The 23,225-nt window shown below is 33.3% G+C and overlaps 2 protein-coding genes across 2 annotated transcripts; one reads left to right on the forward strand and one right to left on the reverse strand.

The window, feature by feature from the left end:
* Positions 1-8,148: 8,148 nt before the first annotated feature.
* On the reverse strand, positions 8,149-8,974 carry LOC114751445 (glycine-rich cell wall structural protein-like). Its single transcript, XM_028940120.1, has 2 exons — positions 8,869-8,974; positions 8,149-8,459 (listed from the first exon to the last, which is right to left on the reverse strand). Exons 1-2 carry the CDS (start codon positions 8,972-8,974, stop codon positions 8,149-8,151), a joined length of 417 nt encoding a protein of 138 aa, XP_028795953.1.
* Positions 8,975-18,799: 9,825 nt separating this feature from the next.
* LOC114751448 (uncharacterized) lies at positions 18,800-22,683 on the forward strand. Its single transcript, XM_028940123.1, has 5 exons — positions 18,800-18,954; positions 19,283-19,617; positions 21,186-21,281; positions 21,959-22,018; positions 22,243-22,683. Exons 1-5 carry the CDS (start codon positions 18,852-18,854, stop codon positions 22,432-22,434), a joined length of 786 nt encoding a protein of 261 aa, XP_028795956.1. The 5' UTR covers positions 18,800-18,851; the 3' UTR covers positions 22,435-22,683.
* The last annotated feature ends 542 nt before the right edge of the window (positions 22,684-23,225 follow it).

Genomic DNA, 23,225 nt, shown 5'->3' on the forward strand with positions numbered 1-23,225 from the left:
ATGATTTTCACTATTATAAATAACTTTTCTGCTTGTGAAAATTTGTCAGGTTACAATATGAAGGAGCATAAAGCATGTCCTATATGGGAAGTAGACACACACTTTTATCAACTTAAGCATAGAAGAAAACAATTTATCTTGGTCATAGGAGGTTGCTTGATCAGTTCCACTCATACCATAGACTACAAAAGGTTTTTAATGGCTTATAGATCATGGAATGGCTCTGAAGCCTTTGAATGGAGAAAAAATTTATTGAAAGGTGGAAGGAATTAATTTTATCTTTGGGAAGAATAAGAAGATCGTAAGTGAGAAGAACATTTGGAAGAAGGGGTCAATTTTCTTTGATCTTCCATATTGGTGTCGTCTTAATGTTAGACACAGTCTTGATATGATGCATGTGGAGAAAAACATGTATCATAGCTTGATTAGTACTCTTTTACACATACTAGAAAAGACCAAGGATGAAATCCATGCGAGATTAGACTTGACTGAAATAGGAATAAGAGAATGGTTACATCTATAACTAAAAGAAGGTCGTCAGAGGGCTTATTTAAAACTAGCAGCACACATGTTATCTAAAGCAGAAAAAACTAGCTCATGCTGATGTTTGCATGGCATTAAGGTATGATAAGAGTACTCTTCTAATATGAAAAAAATTGTCTTGATAGATAATTTGAAGTTAATAGGAATAAAGTCTCATGATTACCATGTATTAATGTAACAACTTTTACTAGTGGTTATTTGAGGCATAATGAAAGATGATGTGAGAAGCACTATAATTAGACTATGTATTTTTTTTCAATGCTATTTGTAGCATAGTCATTGACATAGAAAAGTTAGATGAATTGGAAAACAAGGAGTATTTTATTCTGTCTCAATTAGCAATACACTTTCCTCCTGCATTCTTTGATATTATGGTGCATTTGATAGTCAATTTGGTAAGAGTAAGGGTTTACGACCCTGTTTATCTGAAGTAGATATATTCGCTTGAGAGATATATGAAAGTCTTAAAAGGTTATTTTAAGAATTCTTATCGATATGAAGCATCAATTATTAAAAGATATGTAGCTGAAGAGGCTATAGACTATTTTAAAGGATATTTATCTAGGGTACATGCACAATCTCGACATGACGATGGAATAGGTAAAGGAACACGAGTGCTCAAAGTGAAGAGAATGGATCGTGAAGAAGTGTTCCAAGCGTACTTATACATTTTGAATAATATAAAAGAAGTTCAACAGTACTTACATGATCATTAAAGAACCTATCCAAAGAAAAATGATATGCAGATTGCTAATGAGCACAACAAGATATTTATAGCATGGTTCAATGAAAATGTTTTAAGGGAAAACAATGTTCTTATATAGTAAAATGATTAGCTTGGAGGCCTCAGTTTGACGTCACCACTTCTAATGAATATGATATAAATGGGTATTCTTTCTACATAAAGGCTCAAGATGACAAAAGTACTATGCAGAACAGTGGGGTAATGGTAGTAGCTGATGCGATGCATATTTCTAGCTCTAAAGATAAAAATCTTAAATTAGCATCCATGACCTATTATAGAGTTACTAAAGAGATATAAGAGGTGAGTTACACCAACTTCAATTTTCTTGTCTTTAAATATAAGTAGGTCAACAATAATGGTGTTGGGATTGATCAACAGTTTGGATTATCTTAGTTGATCTTCATAGAGTTGGTCATGTAGATGATTCCTTTGTTTTGGCAAGCTAAGCGAAGAAGTAGTATTTATGTCACTGATCCAGTAAATAAAACATTGTCTATTATACTCCAAGGCAAAAAAACAAAAAGATAGTGATGCAACTTTAAACCTTGATGAGACACTACCTTTTACTACAAATCCACCTACACAAAGCGAAGTAGAATTGGCAAATGATGACGAATACATCGTTTGAGATAATCATTATGAAGGAATATGGTAAAATACATAAAGTAAGACTGTAACAAAATAGTTGTGCACTTTAATTTAATTTTGTGTTTGCTATATGTTATTTGTTTATTCATTTCATTGCAATTTACTTACCTATTTGACCTTGGCTTCTTAACAGGGACATGTACAATGATAATAGAAACAATGAGGAATTTGGTGATGATCAAGTAAATGATGAACCTATTAGAAAATGGGATAGAGAGGCCATAAGGATGCCAAAGCTAGCATTACATTGTCGGCGTATTTATAAGCATGTGGATTTTGATGATGACATAAATCCAGTTAGTGCAAAGGGTGATAAGTTAATAAGCTATATAGGATTTCTAGGATGAAGCAAAGTTAACATTTTATATTCTAACTAGAAGAAATTACTACCTAAAATGAAGGAAGTGATTTGACAAGATATATTGGTATTTAACTTTCTGTTTCATACATTTAAATAGTTATAATAATTAATTCTAACTCATTATATATGAACTTTGCAACAAACCTACGATGCCCCTCCTACCCTTGAGATGAGGAAGCATTAGCTAGACCAAGTACGTGAGTGATGGAAGGATTTAAAACAATTCTCACTCGCACCTACATTCGAGGAACTAAAAAGGATTAGAATCCATATCACATATACTCTTTTATTGAGGCAGACACTTGGAGAAGATTTATGGCGTCACAGCTAGATCCTGAATTTCAGGTAAACTTCTCCTAATCATTGACATTTTATTTACAAAAGTTAATATCATTTATTTAAATAACTTTATTTTTTTACTTTTTATAGAAATTAAGTGCTTCAAATAAAGAGAAGCGGTGAAAAAATTTATATCAGCATTACATGTCTCGTGGGCTTTACAAGAAGGCACAACAATAGGTCATGGAAGCTGATTTAAAACAAATGCAAGAGGCTGCAAAATCAAACCCCAGCATTGTCGTTCAAGCCCTTGATCCTCTGTCTCAACATAGAATACGGAAGCATGCAAGGATAAAAAAAGATCAATATATCAATCCGAATATTACTGTCATTGCTAATAAGATTGTGAGTAGTTAGTTTAAAGTATTTAAATTGAAATAGTACTCATGTTTTGCTATAATTGTAATTTGTTTTTGTTTGTTATTTGAATGTTATAGGATGCACTTAAGGAGCAGAGTAGTCAAGGATCTTTCATACAGACTAGAAGGATAGACATTTTGACAATAGCAACTGGGAAGCTAGATCATCATAGTCGAGTTAGAGGATTAGCAAAGACAGTTGGTATAACACAATTCTTTGGTTCAAGTTCATAAAGCTCTTCAGGAAGAAGTATCCCAAGTGCTGACTTGATGGTTAAAGTTTAAGAGCAAGTTTATTAAGAGATTATGACCAGTGCAGAGGTTCATCAAATCTTCAAAAATGAGCTTATGTCCGAGCTTCATGAGGAGATGAGATCTTTGGTCTCTAGTATACAAATTGGGCAAGTTCAAGAAGAAGAATTTACACCCCAGGTTCGAAATTAATCTCAGTTTAATCTTCTTTGAGTTGTGCCAACATTTTTATCGTTTAATTCCATGCTTTCATTTGTATCATGCACCCAGAATTCTCCAACCTATGGAAGCGCAAAAGATAGTTTCAATCCACAAGTGCCATCAGCTCTGCTTGACCCTAGTCCCATCCCAAATGATAGAGAACCTTGCATTCTCTATTTAGATGACCAAATATGCGTGCTATTGCTAATGCTCTTAAATACACACGAGGGTCTAAAATTCATCATAAAAAATTGAAGTGGACTTGGTTAAGGTGATGGTCACAACTATTCGAGAGGAAGAGGCAAATGCAAATGTCCAGTTCCCTAGTGACAAGGTTACTAAACTAGGCCAAGTAAAAGGATGTTTTATTTTATGGCCTAAAAGACTCCTTGATGTCATATGTCTGATGGTACAAAACACTCAAGCATATTCTAATTTTTTGTTCATATCCTCCTTATTATACTTATCTTTATTCAATTTTTATTAAGATACTGAAAGGGCTACTGAATTTCCTTGCTTGGCTCAACTATATGATATTTACGAGTCAATTAACAAGGTCAACATGACAATGCCTTTGGGGATTTTGGGGGAGGAAAGGATGTATCATTTTGGACCATATTAGAAGGACATCAAGGACTTTCTATCTATGGATGAGCTGGACATTGCACAAATTCAATTAGCAATATGGATTTTATTTTATTATTTTTTTGTATGCTCATTTTTAACTTATACATATGAACTAATTTTTGACTCATTTCAACTTGATTATAGTTACTTCTACAATTTGTGCTCTTCTACAGAAAAGGAGATTTATATGGATTCATGTGTCCACAACTTTACAACTTTTGAGAAAGCCCATTGATAAGCAGATGAGGTACGTGGATAACACCATTGGAGAAACCCAATTACCTTGTTATTTTTTCCCCATTATTGAATAATAAGTAGCTTATATCTATTTATATATTCAATTTCCCATGAATTCACTAGTTTCATTTCTTTTTATATTTTAGCAAAGAATTGGTCATTGTGCATTGTTTACCCTATAAACAATGTCATTTACTGATTTGATTCATTAGGTCGTTGCCCAAGTGGTAATATTAACTATGTCTTAAATACGTAAGTTTTTGTCATCTTATATATTGTTTTCTTACTTCACTAAATTGTTCTAATATTTGGTCATTTTCATTTGGTCATAGGTCTTTGACGACATATTATATACAGGGTGGGAAGCGTAAGGGTAAAAATAGCAAGGCAACTTGGCATAAGCTAATAGTAAGTGTTTCAATTTAAGTTCTTTAATTTCATCAACAATTACTTCAAATATACCAATGTTTATCTTTGTTATTCACTTTTGATTTATAGTGTAATTTGCAACTAGGAAGTACAGAGTGCGGATACTATATTATTCGTTTCATGTATAAAATTATTGAGTCTAGATATACTAAATATTTTGAGATGGTAATAATTATTTTGATCGTAATTATTTGCTTTTTTTAATTTGATTTCTTGCTTTTTTTTAATTATCTTATCTTGATTAACTTAAATTTCTTTATTTATAAATTTATAGATTTTTGATGATGAAAGCTCTTACACTAATGAAGAGATTGATGGTGTTCGAGATCATTTGGCAGAACAATTTCTTCAAAAGTTTTTTTCTCAAAATGATACATGAGGTTGAAGGGCTTAGATATGTTTAGGTTAAAGTTACTTGTGTTATATGATTATGTTATAGAGTTTAGGTTTTTTTTATGCTTAACTAAGTTAATTAGAATGTTATTTTGATAAGTTATTGTTTGGGGTGTTATTAGGATTCTATTTGCATGGAAACTACGATGAATAAATTGCCTCTACTAAATTGCTAGTGTTGTTGTAGTCTGTTTTGGTTCAATTTCAATTGCAGGATTCAAATGAAAACTGGTATATACAAATTAACCAATTTTATTTTTAAAAAGCCTCATACTCGTCTATTCTGCTAAACAGATGAGTATGAGTTAGAATATTCGTCTATTAAAAACAGACAAATATATATCTACTATCTACGTCTCCTATGTCAACGTTCCCGTTGAAACAGAAAAAAAAAGCCTCCAAAACAGACAAAAATGATCTTTTTTGTAGTCGTGATAGTGTGTGTATATATATCAGAAGGCCATGTTTGGAAAAGTAATAACAAGTATTGTCATGTGAATTAATATATGAATATAAACCAATTTTTTATTCATAAAATTGACGTATATAAAAATAAAATGCTCTAACCATCCTTCTCTTTTACCTTACACACATTATCCCTCTTTTTTCCTTGTTGCCAACCACATCATCCCTCTGTTTGAAACCATGTATTTTGGTCCAAACTGATATATATAAGGGTACATTGATAAAACATCATTAAATTTTATTATCATTTAGATGATTTTTGGCATCTGTGGAAACGACAGATTTTACAAAAAGGAGTGATTTTTATGGATCACTGAAAAGACACGGAAGTCTTTTAAGAAAAAGGATTGGTTTGGAATACCCTATTCATGAATTATAAATAACAATTTACTAAAACTTCGATTCGGTTAAATCAATTGATTCAGTGATTCAAAGGCCGGTAAGGTTTAATCCTGGTAGAACTGGAGACAACCCAATTATGATTAAGATAATAGTATATATACAAAATTATTCATATAGAACCTTGAAAAGAGTAATATTAAAATAAAAAAAAATTAATTCACAAGTAAATGGAACATTGATATATAAATTATTTATTAATTCAAAAAAAATTATAAAGCACAAACTTAATGTACTGCGTTTTTTTAAAAAAAAAAAACTCAACAACATCATTTCCGTTCAATAAAGGGAGACGAATCCATAATTATATGTGCTTTGGTGGTTTATTTTGTGAGTTTTGGGACACTTTTATGACCTAACTCATGATCATTTTGTTTAATTGAGTGCTAACAGCATTTTAGGAATTATATGCTTAATTGCTATTAATTGAAGATAATTATGTGATTTTTTTTATTCCTAAATATTTTTGTCTCTGAAATTATATGATATTATATTTAGTTGAATTATTTTTCAGGAAATTATTAGGAATATGTATTTAGGCAGGTTAAATCATGCGCTCTTTGTGCCAGAAAGAAAAAGATTTTTCAATAGGACCAAAATTTCATGAACTGTTCATTCTACAGTTTTTATTCTCAAACACTCTTTTAGCTGAACCAAACATGGCCTAAGTTCTAAGCTTTCCTCTCTCATTCCATTTTCAGCCGCTAGAAAGAGAGAGAGAGGAGGCAATTCTAAAAAAACCCATCTTCCTCTTTGTTCTTCGTTCTTCACCTCACATTCTTCATAGCTTCGCTTCCATTCACACAAATCATCTCATTTTCGAACCATTCCCATCTCTCCCCACCAAATCAATTGCATCATCTCATCTTCATCTCCTTCATGTATCAACCGTGACCTTCCTCTTCATATTCATCTCTTTTTCCCATCACTCCTCATGAAATCTTCCTCTCTTCCGCCTGTTCGGCCATGGTCGGAGCTTCATATCAGCGGGTCGTTTCTGTAATGTTGGCTAGGCATGGCTAAATCCCTCGGTCCTCTAGGCCAATGGTGATGATTGGATGTGCTCTGAGGGTTCATATTTGTGTGGAGATTAGTTGTAGCCTTTGAATCTTAGATTGGCATTTGACATTATGCTTGTAGCATCTTCAATTTCATTATATTTCACTAGGTCAGTGATATTTTGAAATTCTTGAGAATATTTGGTGATAATATAAGGTGACTTGGTTAATTGCTTATTTTTTATTCTCTTCTGCTAATCGTGTTGAAACAGTTTCTTTGTGAGTAATTAATTTGAAAGGTGGCCTGATTTTAATTATTGTAATTAAATTGAGTCTAAAGGATGGCCTTTAGAGTTTTGGAAGTTAGCTAACTCCTAAATTAATTAAAATAATAATAGTCTAAATCATTGCGCTAGAGAATTACCATCTCATTCTTGTCACTTGTTAATTCTCATTTTTCATTTCATCCATATCCATTTCATAAACCCAAACAAATATTTTACTCTTATTGCATTAAAAAGAAAATTAATCCTTTTCCAAGCCAATTTTTATATTTGTGTACAGTTAGTTACTTAGGAATTTTTAGAGATTCCCTGAAACCAATACGTCCTAGATTATACACTATATTATATTAATTTGATTTATTTTGAAGTAAACTTAAGGTGATTAATGGCTCTTTTATCATTGTTAACCCAACTAGCCAGAGGACTAGATCACTAGTTAGATCGACCACTTAAGTTAGGTTTTTATGCTGCGGTGCGGTCAATACTTTCTCATTCCATTTATATATGATAATCAACCTCATTATCATTCGTAACGATCTCACTACCATTCTTACGCAATTAGTATAAGATAATTAATACGCAATTATCGATCAGAAGATTAACATGTTAGTTAATGCATAAATAGTGAGGAAGGAAAACCTCCCAGTTATTATTATCATATCTTTCATTTTTGATTGCTAAAAGCAATCTCTCATAGATATTACACAAACACTACTAAAATACTTTACCAAGATAACACACTCATTAAACTTTGACGTGACCCGTGAAACTCCATTCCCAAGGAGAGCATGAAGCCCAAGCAGATGCACCTAATGGTCTCAACATAAACGTAAAAACACATACTTTAATAGTAACACAGTTCTATGTCTTAGTAATGGGTTTCAGTATCTAGTTGCGCATCCACAGCTTCACCATAATAACAGCATCTTCTACAGATTCCTCCGTACCATCCGCCACAGCATCCATATCGGCAATATCCTCCCCCATAGCCACCACCATAGCCGCCACGTCCAGGGTAACCACCTCCGTAGCCGCCACGGCCAGGATAGCCACCACCATAACCACCATGACCAGGATAACCACCGCCATAATACCCACCACTTCCTGGGTAACCTCCATAAACGTATTTGGCATCATCTACCTCTCCATGTTTCATTGTCTCTACCTCAGGTACCTTAGCTGCATATAATAAATATAAATTGAAGAAACACTTACATGGTTAGAACAAATACTGTAAAAGTTTTTTCATAGTGGACTTTTCCTTGAATATAAACTAAATCTTTGGAAAAGCGACATGTTTTATGAAGCCATACCATGTTATTGCACGTAGCAAAATAAGTGGACATGGCAAAAAGCTGTGTATAGTGCTGTAACAACATATATATATATATATATATATATATAGTCTAGAGGAAGAAAAATATAAATCTTGACTATGAACATTAAAAGTGAATATACAATGTATTTACTTGAAATTTATTAAGTGATTTTGGCATCGTATGAGGTAAGGATCATCAAAACAGCTTTTTTTTTAAAAAAAAAAAAAAGTGATTATGGGAGTTTGCCAAAAAAGTACCCTCAAACTCACCATGATTAGAGGAAGACTCAGACAAGTCCCTAGCTGTTACCTTCGAGGTGATAAGGAGTGAAACAGCAAAGAAAGCAAGAAGAAGAAAGGGCAATTTGGAAGCCATTTGATGAGTTGCTTACGAAGAAGGGAGGTGTACTGTGATGGTTGATAACCATTCGTGTGCTCTATATATATACACAGTCCCTCGGGAAAAAGAGCTATATGAATTAAGGGCCTGCATGTAGTTGGGAGTTAGGTTTTTCATTAATTATAAACCTTATCTAAGCTATACGCTATAAAATTCCAACTTGATTTTCATCTGGCTTTTTATTTTTTGTTCTTATTCTGGTTGACAATGTTGAAAATATTAATGGCCCACGAAATTCAAACAGAATTTATATTTGCATGAAATGGCTCGATTGATCAAAAGTGGTTAATTTGTTCATTTGAATTTGAAGGCATTTGATAATAAAATAGCATATGATATGGACGACATCAATCGAATAAGGGAGAATTTGTTACAGGACTATACTTGAGTCAATGAATTAATTTAGGAAAATAAATGGTTGATCAAAGATATGTTGGAATATATTGATGATATGATCGGTTTCTTTAACTCAGAATGTTTACAATTACATAGCATAGTTATTTAATTGTTGGATTAGGTTTAGGTTATGTTAATTTCTTTAACTTATGTTTACAAATTACTTCTCCGGTTCTAAATATAAAATTTTTTTTGTAATTTAAATTATACTACAAAATGAATTTTATATTTAGTACTAGAGAAGTACATTGTTATTGATTTTGAAATGAAATTGCATGTTTTTATTAGTTTACTCTATCATCTATCGCTGGTTGCTGGTTTCTAGATTCTGATTGTATTGATTATTTGAAGGGAGGATGTCTATAAAGTAGAAGATATTTTTTTTTTAAAAAAAAAGGGTTAAACTTACTACCTTGTTGATTGGCAAGCAACGCAGTAAAATGCTTTTTACACCTCGGCTACTAAGAAAACTGATGTCAAAAGTTGAACTTCCCACATCGTTTTGATGAGATAAATGATGTGGGAAGTTTACTTTCCAAGTCCATTACACTAAATAACCGATATGGAAAGTACTTTATTATGTCGTTTACTTAAGCAAAAGAAATGGTTAGATAAACTATGTCAACGGCATCTATAACCCTTATATTCATAGCGAAATTCAAATTCATAACCTTATAAGTCATAAACTCAACTGGACAAAATCTATTATTATCCTCACACATACTTTTACTTTGCATGTAAAAATACTCACAAGTATGATACACACACACATATAATAGATCATTATGTTGTTAATTAAATAATTTATATTAATTATTTGCCTCATATGCTTTGTATTTTTCTTAAAAAAAATATTATATGCCCAACTGCACAAAGGACTTCCATGAGAACAAAGTAAAATTAATCAATTAGGACGGATTCTCATACATAAACGTAAAAATAAATACCCACACTCATAGCAGTTTGACTTTGACACATAACTCTGCCCCATAAATTCAAAGAAAGCAAAAGTTAGGCACCATAATCAAACCCTAATTTTCCTTTCACTTCATTTCTAATTTATGTACCTTACTGCATAATAGTGCTTTCATTCTACCAACTCCTATGTCCATCATAGTCTTAAGTCTATCTACCCACTCCTAATATATAGAGACGGCGTCTCTATAATCGTAGGGCGAGCCCAAATTCTTATATTGCATGCCATCCCCATAAACTTTTGATATGAATAAATCCCTATAAACTTTTCATCCTTCTCTTTTTTCTCTGGGATGAATATAAAAATTTGTGATCTAATTATAGCATAATGATCTATTATTTTTAAAATGGGTTAAGATATAGATTTTTTTTCGAAAGTTTTTATTTAAGCACTCTGATCATCTAGAATTTTTGTTGATAAAGTTGAAAAAAATTAATTTAAAATAGATTTAATAAGTCAACTATCATTTTTTTGATGCTAACGAATTAATTTCAAAAAGAGTTAAGTCGTAGATTTATCATTATTGATTTATTATTTTTAGACATATACACAAACATCCACATTGTCCTTGTAATTAATGTTTATTAAATTATAAAAAAATAAATAATCAACTCTCAGAATCTTCTCATATTCAATGGCACGTATTTATACAGACCCGGATTATTTAGAATGATAATATTCTAACTTATCACGTTTTTAAAAATAATAAAACAGAATATCTTAACGATTCATTTTATTAAAATTACTTTAAAAATAATAGAAATAAACATTAACTAAAATAGGATAAAATAAAAAATTAATTGTCCAAATATTACTCCGAGCTTTTTTAACAGAAAAACAAGTAAATATTTTTTTGGTGGAAAAAATATTACTTCACCTAGCTTGCTGCATTTGAAACTCAACTAAACTGACCAACAAAAATTAGTCTAATTTGTAAAGAGCCATCAGTTTATAACTCATGGCATCATTAGTAAATAATTTGTAAACACTCCTGGAGATATACCGTGGTTTTATAACCAAGCTCATCTAAATTTTTATACCACAAAGGGAATTCAACTGAACTATTGAAGACACCAAGAGAAACTATGGGATCCAACTACAGAGAATGGCTCGATCCAGGTTTAAAATTGTGAAGTTTAGGCCCATTTTCTCAACCCCAAAGTTGTCAGTTCGGCCCATATTTGATACACATCGCCCCTAGATGTTTCGAGTCTCCCCTCCCCATCTCGTTCTCCATCTTCTTGTCGCCGTTGACTGGGTTTCCACAAAGGCAAGGTTGGCATGCTTACCCTCTTATCTCTCTTCTCTCTCAGTTTCTCATTCTAATTTTCTCCTTCATCTGTGTGTTTTTTCTTCCTATATTTCTCACGATTTCTTAGCATTGTTTTTTCTTTCTTTTTCGTGAATGGTTCAAACTTTGATCAAACTATTTTGAAATTTGATCCATATTTGTTTGGACTTGGATTCTCTCAACTACACTTCCAATCCTCTTTCCCTCCACTGCCCTCCTTTTCCCTTCACAACTATTGGATCAAAACTCCAATGGTCCATATTTAATATTTTATAACATTTTATAAAAAAAAAGTATTATTATAAAAATAGATAAATAAATTTAAACTGGTAAAATCTAATCTAAACAGCTCATGGCTACAGACTATTATTATAGAACAAATTTTTTCAATTTTTTTTATTACAGTTGTGATCTGTACGGATCATATTTTAACAGTTTAAATTTATTTATTTATTTATTTTAATAATATTATTTTTATAAGATGTTGAATCTGAACCAGTGGAATTTAGATTTGTTTGATCTAATGGTTGTGAAGAGAAAAAGAGAGTAGAGGAGGAAAAGAGGATGGGAAGGGTTGTGGAGAGAATTCAAATCCTATTCGTTTTATTCTTCCATTTTTGTTGATATGAAGCCCGGTACTATGAGGAAGTTGTTGCTGGTTGCATAAGCCCTCATACAAAATGTGCATCGGCCAAGAGCTTGATGGTTGCAGGAATCCGCAACATGTTTGGTTTGAAGGGTTACCTTGTTTGTTTGGTTCCCTTAGGGCTGAGAGAGAGAGAGGTAGTAATAATCAAATTACCATTTTATCTTTATTTATTATTATTCTTCTTCTGATACTTAATAATCTAATTGAAAAGTTGATATTGGTACTATATATAAGACATATTTCACATGTTTATCAATTTTTTTAAAATTAACTATGTTAATATTCCTCTAACAATAATTAAGTAGGGGAAAAAGAGAAAGGAAATTAATAAAGATATTTAAGGTGTTTTAGAAAAACATATTATATTAACTAATTTAAATAACATAATTAATACACTCAAATTAGTTAATTATGTCAAGAGGAATAGTTTACATTTTTATTTAGATATTAATTTACATCTTAAATAAAATTACATACTTTAATAAAAATTCAATCTTGTTATATCAATATGTATATTAAAAAATTGGCACATCAATTTTTTATTCTAATTAATATAATAATATATTTTAAGCAATCTAATTAACAAATTTTTTTTTTGTAAAAACCAAATCTTCATTCTCTTTTAGGCTATGGTTCATTTACCAACTTTAATATATATTTTAGTTAATAAAATAATATATTTGTAAAACATAATTAATTTTAGAATATATATTTTTATTTTTTAACAAAAAATATGAGGGCAAAATTGGTTTTCCCTCTCCAAAATTTCTAACTAAATGAAGCGAAGGGAGCATTGGGATACCGTACTTTTTAGATTTGAAATGTATTTCTTATCTTTATTTTAGTATTGGTTATCATTGGATTTAAAAAAAAAAATTGGGTAAAGGAAAGGAGCTAAGCCCATACAACACTGCTACTTTCTAATCCTACAAGTGACGCAATGACCCAGTCTATCTTGTTCCAAAATGTTCGGAACTTTAGTTGGCGGAGTTATTCAAGTCCTTTTAATGCTCGAAAGCTTTTGACTAAGCTCAGCCAATTTATCAGTACAGCGATTTCCTTCTCTGAAAATATGTCTCCACCTAATGTTCTAGTCTTTCTTCATCATCTCACTCATCAACAATTGGAGGTGCTTATAACCTTCTATTATGAAATTATTTTGAAACACCTTACTCACAATAGTAGCATCACTTCCACTTCAATCTGTCTAAATCAAAGGTCCTAGCACATTTGCAGTCTTTCAATGATGCTATATACCTTAGCTTCTGTTGAGTCACAATTGTTTAGTTGATGGGAGAAGCCCCGTATCCACTCACCACGGTCTTCGCTTATCACTCCTCCACATGCAGCTCCCCCACCGTGTTTGCTCATTTCATCTGTGTTCAATTTACATTGGTTCTCTAGAGGTGCTTTCCAAGAGATCATTACTTCTTCTATGGTGCCTACTACTATTCCTTCAACCCATTGATGGTGATAAGTTTCCAGATACTCAGAGATTCTCTTACTCGCATCAAGGGGCATTTCAAAATCTGGATTATGCACTTGTTGGTTTCTTTAGTACCACATATGCCAACACGTAACTACAAACTTCTCAACCTAGAAACCCTCTTCTTTTTTGTGAGTTTTGAGCACCAAGTTGCTAGTCATCCATGTACCCCAATCCATACTGAAGAATTCTATTCTCCTCTTCCATGGTAGTATTTGTCGCTAGATCATTGTCGCGTAGGGGTAATCTCTCATTATATGGATTAAGGATTCAGTTGCCCTATTACATATTCTACATGTTCCTTCACTTCCATCCCACTTCCTGGTAACTTCTCTACTAGCTAATCTCTTATGTTTTGCAAGCCGTATAAACATTCTTACCCTCTCTGCAACTTTAAACTTCTAGATTTTCTTCCACTCTTCTCCTCCTTGCACTTCTTTTACTCGATTCAGGTACCTATATGCTGATGTTGTAAAGGGCCTGTATCTGCTCAGTTCCATCGAATTTGTTCCACCCCATTACTTTCTTGCTCTCCAATCTCTTGTTTACAGTCGACTTTCACATTATATTTATCCCACACCCTTGCTAACTCCTTCCATAACCTTGAATCATTGCTTTTAAAGATCATTTTATCTTCTTCCTATTCTGATTTGCCGCATTTTCCTTTCAATACTTACACCCAGAGATCACTTGGTTGACTTTGACATCTCCATATCAATTTGAATAAGAAGGCTTCATTCATGTTTTTTAAAGCTTTGATTCCCAATCCACTATTTTCCTTGGATTTGCACATTTTGACCAAGCAATTGCATGCCGTTTACTCCTCTCCTCATTATCTCCCAATATAAACCTCTTCTGTTCACGTTCTAATTCGTCAGTAATACCTTTTAGCAGACTATCATGTTATATGGGGTATATGGTCATAACACTAGTGACCGATTTCACCAATGTTACTCTTCCTACGAAGGATAGACCTGAAGCTTCCCAACCCTTGAGTTTTTGTCTGACCCTATCCACTGTAGCTTTATATTTCTATCTTCTTCGTTTGGGAAATGAGATATTTGCTCCTAGATATTTGCCTAGCTCCTCTACTTGTTTAAAATAGCTTTTGTTACGTATTTCTCTCCTCAGTTGATTATTGATATTTGGGAAAAAAAAAGTCTTCTTACTACTAACTTTATGCCCGGACATGTTACTAAAGTCCTGTAAACACTTAAGGATAACATCAATCTAATTAGCAGCCACCTTTACAAAAAGAACAAGATCGTCAAGAAACATCATATGTGATGTTAGTAGGCCTCTTCAACCTGCTCTCATTCCTTGCTATTATTTCTCTCTTTCTCTATCTTGAATCATGTGTGTAAGTTTTTCCATTCCGAGAACAAAGAGATACGAGGAGATAGGGTTGCCTTGGCAAAGCTCTTTAGTAGTTTAGAACCTTTCTAGTTTATTGCCATGCCACAGGATGTTGGTTTCAATTGTATCAATACTTTTCAAAATTCTTTCTACTGTCTCAGAAGGGCATTGAGGTTCTTTAAGTATGTTTTCAACATACTTCCAACTAATTCTATCATACACTTTCTCTAAATCTACTTTGATTGCCATAAACCCTTTTATGTCTTTTTTCCTCCTCATGGGATGCAACATTTCATTAACAATAATAATATTATCAAGAATATTTTTACTGAGAACAAAGCTCACTTGATAGGGGGAGACTATTTTTGCCATAATAGTCTTAAGCCTCTTGAGTATGATCTTGGCCATACTAATATAGATCACCTTGCACAAAGATATAAGTCTCAATTGGTTCACATTCTCCTGCCTTTCCACCTTTGGAATTAAAGTGTTAAGAGTCTAATTTACTTCTTTAATTTTGTCTAGTTCAATCCACATTATCCTCACAATACTGCAAACGTTACTTCTAACAATCTCCTAGCATCGTTAAAAGAAAATTGCTTGGAGCCCATCATGCCCCGGACCTTCTAGTTTACGAATAGAGAACATAGCTTCCTTGATTTCTTCAATAGATAAGTCAGCGCATATGTAACTCCATTCAACTCTAGTAACTTTAGGCCAACTATGCTTTGTAGTCGCCTTCACTTTGGGGCTCCTCAACATTAGACTATGATTTACCCTAATATGCATTCTGTCGTTTTGTCTCACAACCATGTCTTCCTCATACTTCTTTATCTGCTTTTCGAAAACTTCAATGATCACTGTCTTGATCTGTGCTAGGAATGTCTCGTTGTTACCAGACATGAGTTGCTTTTGTGATTGCTCAGACATATAGGAAACATGATTGCCAGTAATTTTGTTTCTTTGTGGTCTATCCATCCTCCCCATCTAAAGGATGAAACCCACTAAAAGGTTAGAACGTCAACTAGAAGAGGTCTAATAGAAAAGAGGAGTGAGCAGGGAATGTCATGTCTGTTTACAGTTATTGCCACCATTCTAAATGCAATGCAAAACACTTTAAAATCACAAAATCGCATGCTCTGATACCAAAATGAAACATCCATATTCTAAAAACACAACACTTAGCTTAGCACTAACTATATTCATTATTACTATGGTAATAAAAGAGTGAAACAAAAATTTTCCTTTAAATCAAGATAACCATGATAGAAAAAGGAAACAACCTACATATAGTGACTATCGTGGTTATAAAGGAAAGCGAGTATCAATAATTGAAATTGAATCATATAATCTCAAAGAGGGAAGATATTGCCATTCTGTCTATTACCTGTTACGTGCTTAACCATGCTAGAAAAAGGATGCTGTTTAGCTAACATGGTTATAAAAATACACGTGTTCGTAGTATGTCACAACCAATACAAATATATATTAAACAAAAAAAAGGCCTGAGGCCATAACCTCAATTGGATCTACTTATTAGAAACCACACTCAAGTCTTGCAAACTTGCTATCAAAATGACATACAATCCTACGGCCTCCGACCTATTAACCAACAATTGTTCCAACTCAAAGGTCATAAATGAAAACAAGGAGTGTAATATTACCGAAACCAATAATAAAACAAAATGAGTGAAAAGTGTCCTGGGTGGCAAATAACATAAAACTTGAACAGAACTACTAATGAAGGATGACTACTCGTAGAAGTAGTCTCACACCACCTATGAGGTGCCAAGTGGGACTAATAGTCTTAAAACAATGAGAAAACACAACGTCAAATAGTAGCAATATACATGTTAAGAGAAATAGCGACATAGGATTTCCTTAATCAAGTAGTTACACAATTTACGCTATTTTCCATTAATCAAATAATATTTGTTCCTCCTTATCTCCTCCTTATTCCCATCGACTAAACCCATGGCTAGGTCTATAGTGCACACATGGGACCATAGGTTCCTTCAGTAAGGCATGCTGCCCTCGGGGATGCTGCCCAAGTATAAACCATTGGAGTGCTGCAAGCTGAGGGGATATTACCCTAGCATTAGAAGGGACCAGCCATAAAGTGCCATATGGCGGTCACGCCACGTGGTCACAAAAATATAACTCCTATCTTAAACCTCCTCCCAAAATATTAATTAATATAACTCATTAACTATTTATATTGTTTGCAACCAATCACAAACCTTATCACGCGTTTACTCACATTATACCAATTACATAGCATGGATTCCAACAATGCATATAAGCAATATATAAACTATCTTTTTAATCATACTGTTATGCAACAATTTCTATTATAAAGTTTCCTTCAAGTAACAAATAGTCCCTTGAGACAATTTAGTAAACTAGTTGTTTGATATATTAGAAACAAATTAAAGATAATATTGTCAGATTCTCAAAACTCATAAATCACACTAACAAGCGAGGCAGGTAAAAAGAGAGTTACCTAGTAATCACTCTCAAAAAAACAAACCTAGGCTTCAGAACTGGAGGAGTCCCGCTAGTAATTGAATCTACGAATAACTATGTCTTATGCTCTATCATAGTCTAAAATGCTAATCCTAAATTTTGAGTCCTAAAGTCACCAGTTTGGCTATTCGTTTTTACCTCAGAACCTATGGCTTTTTGAGAGGAAAATTCTTATGAACTCAATAAATTAAGTTTACTGAATTCTTATGCTAAAGTTCAATTGTAATTTTATATGCTCGTAATAAATAAAAAGGTTGAAAACGTGTTCTACCCAAAAACCCAATATTTAATATATATATTCATATGATTATTTATATATTTATTCCTGAAATAAAAAAATAGGATAATATGATATATATATATATATATAAGTGTGCGCACGCATCTTTGCGTGTGTAATTGTTGTGGGAACGTGCGTGCGAAGGCTGAAAGATTGCTGGGCAATATTTTGTGTGTGGACATGTGTATATGCACATATGCGCGTTCAATTCTACGTACTAAGAATAAAGTTCTATCTACTTTTGTTCATTGTCGCACTCTTGTTGAAAATCTCTTTAATAGTAAGATTCGCTCCTTTCAATCTGATTGGGGAGGAGAATTTCGATCTTTACACAAACTCCTTTCTTCCACTGGCATTCATTATCGCATCATGTGTTCACACACACAAAAAATGGCGCTGTCCAATGACGACATCATTCCATCGTTGACACTGGGCTCGTTGTTTTGTCTCATGCTCATGTTCCACGTAACTATTGGTCTTATGTTTTTTCCACTGCCACATATTTATTAAATTATCTTCCTAGTCCTTCTCTTCATAATCCTAGTCCTTTCCAAAACTTATTTCATATGAAACCGAACTACACCTTCCTAAGGGTCTTCAGTTCTGCCTGCTGGCCCAACTTGAGGCCTTACACCAAAAATAAATTGGAACCCAGGTGCTCGCTTTGTGCGTTTGTGGGATACAGTACTAATCATCTTGGTTATTTATGCCTGGACATTAAAACAGGACCCGGGATGTCATTTTTTATGAAACCAGTTTCCCTTCTCAAACACATCAAACACGCCCAAGCCCACTTCATTCCCACCAAACTGCTCCAAGCCCACCCACACGCCCCCTGCACCATCCCCTGCCCCTGAACCATAGCTCTGAATATTTGATTGCAGCAGGAAGAAATGACGATTTTTAGAGTTGCAGTCAGATCATTAAATGGCTGTTTGTCGCACCAATTTCATCAGACTCATTTTGCCAGACGTCTCTCAATATGGTCGAACATAGGTACTTAAAATTACTCCACATTCTTTGCTTTCTGCAGTGCTTTGTCTGTTGGTCAGTATCCTTCTGGTTTACTTTAATTATGTTATGTCTATTTACCATAAATTCTGGTTCACTACAACAAAGGAATCTGTTTAGAGTGCCCTCTTCTGTCTTGACTCCTTATACACTGATTAGGAGCAAGCCTTCCTCTACTTCAACGAAGAATCAAGATCATACCCTTTAAGCAAGCCTCTCTGGAACTGAGATTTTTCGATGAATGTTTTTTTTCCCCTTTATCTTTCTAATATTTGTTCCTGAATCCTTTCGAATTTGTGGAATGTTTGAGCAGGCAATGGACCTAATGACCAGCAAAACAATAATTCTCATGAGTCTGTTGAGGAATTTAGGCGGCGAATATTTGGCGATACTCCTAGTGGCAATTCCAAAACTGATGCCTTATTTGATAAGCTTGAACGAATGGGGAGGAGTCGTGATAGGTCAAGCTCTAGAACTGAGATGTTGAATGATCCGGATGAAGGTTTTGACACATTAACTGATGGAATGGATGGAAAACTTGAGGAGGCAGCTGCATACTTTGAATATGATATTGAGGAAGTAGATCAAGATGATTATTCTTTTCGCTATGACGCGAATTATAGGCGTGCTTCGACATATGATATTAAGGTATGTATTGCTGCCTTAATTTACATTCACTCAAGCTTATAATTTCTTTTTGATCCCTCGTATTTGTTCTGTGCAATATATAATTTGTTTTTGGCCTGATTCGACATAGAGTTCACCTTATGTCCATGTGGCAACTTATTATTTATATTTTGCCTAGTCTAGTTTCAATAATGTCTAACATAATGTAAATTTGTCTTGGAATTAATTTGCGATATAGTGATATATTAAAAGGAGATATTTGTGGCTAATTTAGTATTTTGAAAAGTGTTTTCTGAAGAGATTTTATATGTTGGATCATTAAAGAGAAAGGAATCATTCAGAAAAACACCAGTTTGTACTGTCAAAAGTTATTCTAGGAAAGTTATGTAATCTTTATAGAGAATGATTTTATGTGCATAGTTCAGAAAATTAGATCAAACTAGCTGGTTGGACCAGAAAACTGGTGAATTGAATCATGGATTTGGTACTGTTGACCCTGAAAATCTGTTAGAAAAAACATGCCAGAGATTCAGACTGGTGAAAAATGGCAGCAATAGGTTGGTTTTGCACTGAATCACTCATAAATCTCTCTTTCTCTGTCTCTCTCTGAATCTAAATTTTGGCAGTTTCTGTTAGAGATTTATAACGTTTAATGAACTCTAGTACACTGATTTCATATAAATTTGTTCTCATATGTTAAGTGCTAAGTCTTTAACAAGTTTTTATATTTTCAAATTTCATTTACAATACATGTCATAAATATATACTCCTCCAGTCTTTAATATAAGACCTATTTAACTAACTTGATTAGATTAAAGAGGTTAGATAAGGTAGTTAATTATAAAAAATATGACATGCTTTTCCTAAAATACCATAATCATTTTTCTTAATATCTTTTCTCCCTCTTCTATTTAATTATGGTTAAGGAAGTATCCATATGGGTAATTTAGAGAAAATTGATAAATATAAGAAATGAGTCTTATATTTAGGCGCAATATCAACTCAACAATTAGATCCTATATTAAGGATCGGAGGAGTATTTATACTTTTGATATATAATGAAAAGATAATACAAACTCCAGTTCAACTATGATAGGACCATTGAACCATCAACTGCTTTCTGCCTTAATTCAATGACTTGTGATTTTTACTTTTATTTTTTTTATGTTAAGATTATATACTAAAACAACAACTTCTTTTACTCCTAAATGGGAACTACAATCTTAAATTTGTTCTTTTGTTAATTGTTACTGATACATGACTTTTCGTTTTGTTTCTTTTGTTTTGGAGGAGCTAAAACTTATTTTCCTTCATTATAATATGAAAAATTGTTTAAAATACATCAAATGTGACTGTGATATCTTCTAAATGGCAATAGGAAAGCTTTTGCTAAATCTTAGAAATCACTGGAAGTTATATGTATGTATGTGAAAACACGATATGTAGAGCTAGCATAGATCAGGCCCGAAATTGTAGCAAATGGCTAACAACTTTCATTTTTTCAAATAAATCTTCTTCCATTGTTTTATTCTGTATCGAGTGTGTAAGAAATAAGTTTTCTGATCTATGCATTGTATTTCTTCATGCAGGATCTTGATCTTACAAAACCAGCTGCACCAAAATTTGCCAGAGATGACGAGTTCACAGTAACCACTGAAGAAGTTCTTAGAAAAGCAGATTTCAGGGTCAGCACTAATGAGTTCCTTCGTAGTATTCTTTTATTTAAGCTCTATAATAACCAGTCTGTATACTATAGTATTGCGCATTAGTCATTAGCATAATTACCGTATATGTCTACACAGTAATAATATCAAAAGTAATAGCTAGTAACATAATAGCATGGCTGTTGGTGGGAGTTAATTGCAGAATTTATGTGATCTGAGAGTATGGTAAGGTATACCAATCCGTCAACTTTGGGACAAGAAGATACCAACTCAGCCTTTTCCATAGGTCTTTGATTTAGATAGATTGTACACTGACTTAATCAAGATGTAGAATTGTCCTTTCAGTTAGGTTGGTTCGTTATATTCACTCTAAAATATGTGCTCTTTGTAACTCCCCAGTGAGTTGTCCACGTATTCTTATTTTCAAGTCATCATTTACTTGTAAGGAAATTCTGTTAGTATACCATGCAGGGGCAGGTGGAGATGATTGGTGAGGTAAAACTTATGGAATTTAATTGGGACATATTTGGACTCTAGCGTTTAAACTTTCAACTTAGGTTTTGGCTATTCTGGTCAAAGTTGATTCATGCTGCACTCTCAAGTGAAGCCGTGATTTGCATTCGTTTTCTATCATGGAACAAAATTGTCCTGTCTAAACTATTTCTGGGTTTGGTTCTTACTGTCAGTGTTTTGTGCAGAACGTGAGATTCCTTGCAAACTTCTTAACACCGGCTGGAATCATTATCAAGAGGAGCCAGGTAAGCTTTAGAGCACTGCTTGTCCGTTGGCTGTCTAAGGGTGATATAAAGGTTTTGGAGAATATATTTTTAAACCATTAATCAGAACACCATTCTTATGAACCCTTCTTCTCCTTTTGTCCTTTTCCCATCCTACCAAGTGGAGTCTAAGCAGAAAATCAATGTGATAACTTAGGTTAAAGGTTGAGATCTTACTGACTGCTCTTTTATTTCAAATTGAGTAGACTGGCATTAGTGCGAAGGCTCAAAGAAAGATCGCCAGGGAGATTAAAACAGCACGAGCTTTTGGGTTGATACCCTTCACAACAATGGGGACAAAGGCATTTATATTTGGTAAAACTATGGAGGATCTTGATGATGATTACGTGTCTCAGAGTTATGATCCCTACATGGCCGTTAACATGGAAGATCGTTGAGTCTTATGGTTACGCTGTGCAGTTAAAGTAACCTCCACTATTCGACCTGACTTTTAAGGAAAAATCCTCCCCACTTCCCTCTCCCCCAATCCAATAGACAGCTAAACTTAGCTGAGAAACTATTGATTTTTCAGGAAATTTTGATAGACAGGCACAGGCTGCTTATGTATTTACTTGTATTATTTATTAAATCAAAATGAAACTATTGAGTTTGTTTGAGAATTTGTCATGGTTCAACTTCTGTGTAAATTCTGGCTTGGTCACATCATGTGAATACGGGCTTTTGGCATGTCTTTGTTTGTGATCAATCCTGTAGCAATCCTATTTATCCTTTCAACTATCCTACTCTGCAGCTTGGATTACTAATAAATCTTCCAATTACGAGCAGGCTGTCCGTGTTTCAACGAATCTTGTTTATGGCCTGTTTTCTTGGCTGTTATTTATGGATTTAATCTGTATGTTTTTAGTAGCTTATAATATCATACAGGGTTAAAGTGTAAGCAATTTTTCCAGTCCCGTCAACTCCTCAAAACTTCCGTTATTTTTTTTTGTTTGGTGGGCCCCCTCTTATCCACATGTCCTTTGGTTATTTTATCTCTGTCTCCTCTCTCATTTGCATGGCGCTTCATCTCTCCAAATTCCGTAGCTTCTCCTTCCTCACATATCTCAAACTCACCGAAATCATATCTCTATCATAGCTTCGTGGCAGGACGGCTCTAAAATGGAAGAAGAAATAGTGTTAAAGTAAAAAGGATAAAAGTTAGAGGAGATTTTTTTGGTGTAATTAATTT

The sequence above is a fragment of the Neltuma alba genome, unplaced genomic scaffold (genome assembly GCF_004799145.2).
Source record: "Neltuma alba isolate B1F8T4 unplaced genomic scaffold, ASM479914v2 tig00006927_pilon, whole genome shotgun sequence".
Classification (NCBI taxonomy): domain Eukaryota; kingdom Viridiplantae; phylum Streptophyta; class Magnoliopsida; order Fabales; family Fabaceae; genus Neltuma; species Neltuma alba.

Coding starts and splice junctions, on each gene's coding strand:
- LOC114751448 (XM_028940123.1), top strand. CDS start 18,852: ATGACGATTTTTAGAGTTGCAGTCAGATCATTAAATGGCTGTTTGTCG. Junction 21,282..21,958: donor TTAGAAAAGCAGATTTCAGG/GTCAGCACTAAT, acceptor TGTTTTGTGCAG/AACGTGAGATTCCTTGCAAA. Junction 22,019..22,242: donor TCATTATCAAGAGGAGCCAG/GTAAGCTTTAGA, acceptor CAAATTGAGTAG/ACTGGCATTAGTGCGAAGGC.
- LOC114751445 (XM_028940120.1), bottom strand. CDS start 8,974: ATGGCTTCCAAATTGCCCTTTCTTCTTCTTGCTTTCTTTGCTGTTTCA. Junction 8,460..8,868: donor TGAGTCTTCCTCTAATCATG/GTGAGTTTGAGG, acceptor TATTATATGCAG/CTAAGGTACCTGAGGTAGAG.